The 2,391-nt window shown below is 68.0% G+C and overlaps 2 protein-coding genes across 3 annotated transcripts in view; one reads left to right on the top strand and one right to left on the bottom strand.

The window, feature by feature from the left end:
• GPIHBP1 (glycosylphosphatidylinositol anchored high density lipoprotein binding protein 1) overlaps window positions 1-178 on the bottom strand; it is a 10,881-nt gene extending 10,703 nt beyond the window's left edge. Inside the window, exon 1 of the transcript XR_002776185.1 lies at window positions 132-178. The gene's annotated coding sequence lies outside the window, so the exon portion shown is untranslated. The remainder of the gene's footprint in view (window positions 1-131) is intronic.
• Window positions 145-2,385, top strand: LY6H (lymphocyte antigen 6 family member H). Of its 2 annotated transcripts, XM_023520314.1 has the most exons (4): window positions 145-278; window positions 956-1,075; window positions 1,259-1,533; window positions 1,582-2,385. In XM_023520314.1, the coding sequence occupies exons 1-3, from the start codon at window positions 212-214 to the stop codon at window positions 1,492-1,494; spliced, it is 423 nt and encodes a 140-aa protein (XP_023376082.1). In that variant the 5' UTR covers window positions 145-211; the 3' UTR covers window positions 1,495-1,533; window positions 1,582-2,385. The 2 variants fall into 2 exon arrangements, with proteins under 2 accessions (XP_023376082.1, XP_011373229.1); XM_011374927.2 differs by having other exon boundaries at window positions 1,259-2,385.
• Window positions 2,386-2,391: the final 6 nt, after the last annotated feature.

Below are 2,391 nucleotides of genomic sequence, written 5' to 3' on the forward strand. Positions count from 1 at the left end.
ACGCTCTGGGCGATGGGCAGGGGGTGGGGCCGGAAGAGGGACCCGAGGGTGGATTCCGGGGAGGGGGTCGCGTTTGGGGGCCAGAAAAGGAAAGGATCTTTCGAGCTCGGCCGGGGGCCGGGGCTACTGACCGAGGCTGCTCGTTGCCAGGTCCGCGCCCGAGAAGACGCCCGCGTGCGGTCCAAGCGCCTGCCCGAGGCCCGCCCGGAGCATGCCGCCTGCAACCATGAGGGGCCTCGGCCTGGCGCTGCTGGCCGCTCTGCTGTGCTCTGCGCCCGGTGAGTCTGGGGGCGGCCCGCCCGGGGCGGGGCCGTCATCCTCCGTTGGTGCCCGTCAGATCCACATTGCTCTGGCCCCCGGGACTCCAGCCGGGTCCTGGCCTGAGTCGCTTTTCCTCACGCCGCTCCAGCTCCGGCCTCGGGGGTCCGGGGGTCCCTCCGGGCGGCGGGGGACCCTCGAGCTTTCTCTCCCCGCCTTGCAGCCGGCTGGTCCTCCGCGGACGCCTGTCGCTCAGGGCGAGTTTCTTGCTCCCTCGCGGAGCCCCGCCTGGCCACCCATCGAGTCCGGCTGGTCTTTCCAAGCTTAGAATCCACTGCGCCCCGGGAGGGGGAGGGGCAGGGAGCGGGGAAGAGTCGGGGGTGTGCCGGAGGGCACCATTGGTGTGAGGACCTGTGGCTGTGTGTGTGCATCTGCACATGGGGCCACGGAGGGGACATAGGGGCATCCAGAGTCCCAGTGGTGGCTCCCTCCCTATAAGTGCTGGGAAGGAACCCAGGTTCTCCCAGGACCTGTCGTCCAGATGCCCGTCTGGTCTGGTAGCTGATGGCCAGGGGCTGCCCAGCCTCACAGGGTCCCGCGGCTCTCTTAGGACTTGCAGCTGGAGGGGGCGGGCTGCAGGGGCCGCCGGCCTGGCCCTCAGTGCCCCTGGTCACCCTCCTCCTCCGGCCTCCGCCAGCTCACGGCCTGTGGTGCCAGGACTGCACACTGACCACCAACTCCAGCCACTGCACGCCGAAGCAGTGCCAGCCATCGGACACGGTGTGCGCCAGCGTGCGGATCACTGATCCCAGCAGCAGTAAGTTGGACCCCAGGGCCAGGTGGGGAGAGCTCGGGGGTCATCGGAGCCCCTCCGGCCTGCTGTGCGACAGCAAGCAGGCGCCTATCCTGCCCTGGTCCCTCCGTGGCCCTTGCCATGTCATCGGAGACGTGCCCAGGACCCAGCTCGGGACCCGACCCCAGGCCTCCTCCTCTTCCACAGGCAGGAAGGACCATTCCGTGAACAGGATGTGCGCCTCATCCTGCGACTTCGTTAAGCGACACTTTTTCTCAGATTACCTGATGGGTTTCATTAACTCTGGGATCTTGAAAGTGGACGTGGACTGCTGCGACCAGGATTTGTGCAACGGGGTGTCCGTGGCCAGGGGCAGCCCCTGGGCCCTGGCCGGGGGCCTCCTGCTCAGCCTGGGGCCTGCCCTCCTCCGGGCTGGGCCCTGAGGTCCCCTCCCTCCCGCAGGGCTTCTGAGCTGCTTTCCTGGAGCTTGTGGCTGCCCCCTCCTCAGCCTGGCCTGGCTGGGGCTGGGGGCAGCCTTGGCCGGGCTCCACCATCTGTGGCCCTCGCCCCTCCCCGTCTCTCTACCAGCTCTGAGTCCCAGCCAGCGGGATGTGTCCAGGACGCCAGATGTCAGGTGGCAGGAGGCCGGGGGGTGAGGGGAGCAGCTGGGACCTCTGGGTCTCTGAGGGGAGGCCGGGCTGGGCCGGGCCGGCTCAGCAGCCTGGCTGTGAGGGCAGGATCCGCAGAGTGACAAAGTCACTACTGAGTCTGGGGACCTGGGTCTGGCCTGGGTGTGGGGCGGAGGTTCCTGGCAGGGCAGGGAGTGAGGTGCCGAGGAAGCAGTCGGGCAGGTGGGCACAGGGGTGCTGGGGGCCGCGGGTGTTGCGCTGGGCTTCCTGGGGCTGAGTGAGGTTTGGGGGCAGTGGGCTGGGGGAGGGTTAGAGTCAGGTGAACAAGACGACAGGGTGAACCCGAGGGTGGGTGAGGCCTTATCGCCTGTGCACGCTGCGGACACTGGACGCGCACAGACGTGCACAGACACTAGCACACGCACCGGGCGCACACCCCCCACGCCTGCAGTGGTACACGCATCCACTCACACACACGCTCACTCCCACAGGCACGCACAGACCAGCACGCACGCACCGTGGCTCACGCTCCCCAAGCCTGCAGAGTGGGACACTCACATCCGCTCACGTACTCACGCTCACTCCCACTGGTGTGCACACACGTGCACACTGAACCATCTACATCCCACTAGCACATGGACCGGTGTGCCACGCCACAGACAGCCACACACGCCCGCGTCCCACACAGTGACGCACGGACGCACATGCCCC

The sequence above is a fragment of the Pteropus vampyrus genome, unplaced genomic scaffold (genome assembly GCF_000151845.1).
Source record: "Pteropus vampyrus isolate Shadow unplaced genomic scaffold, Pvam_2.0 Scaffold256, whole genome shotgun sequence".
Taxonomy (NCBI): Eukaryota; Metazoa; Chordata; class Mammalia; order Chiroptera; family Pteropodidae; genus Pteropus; species Pteropus vampyrus.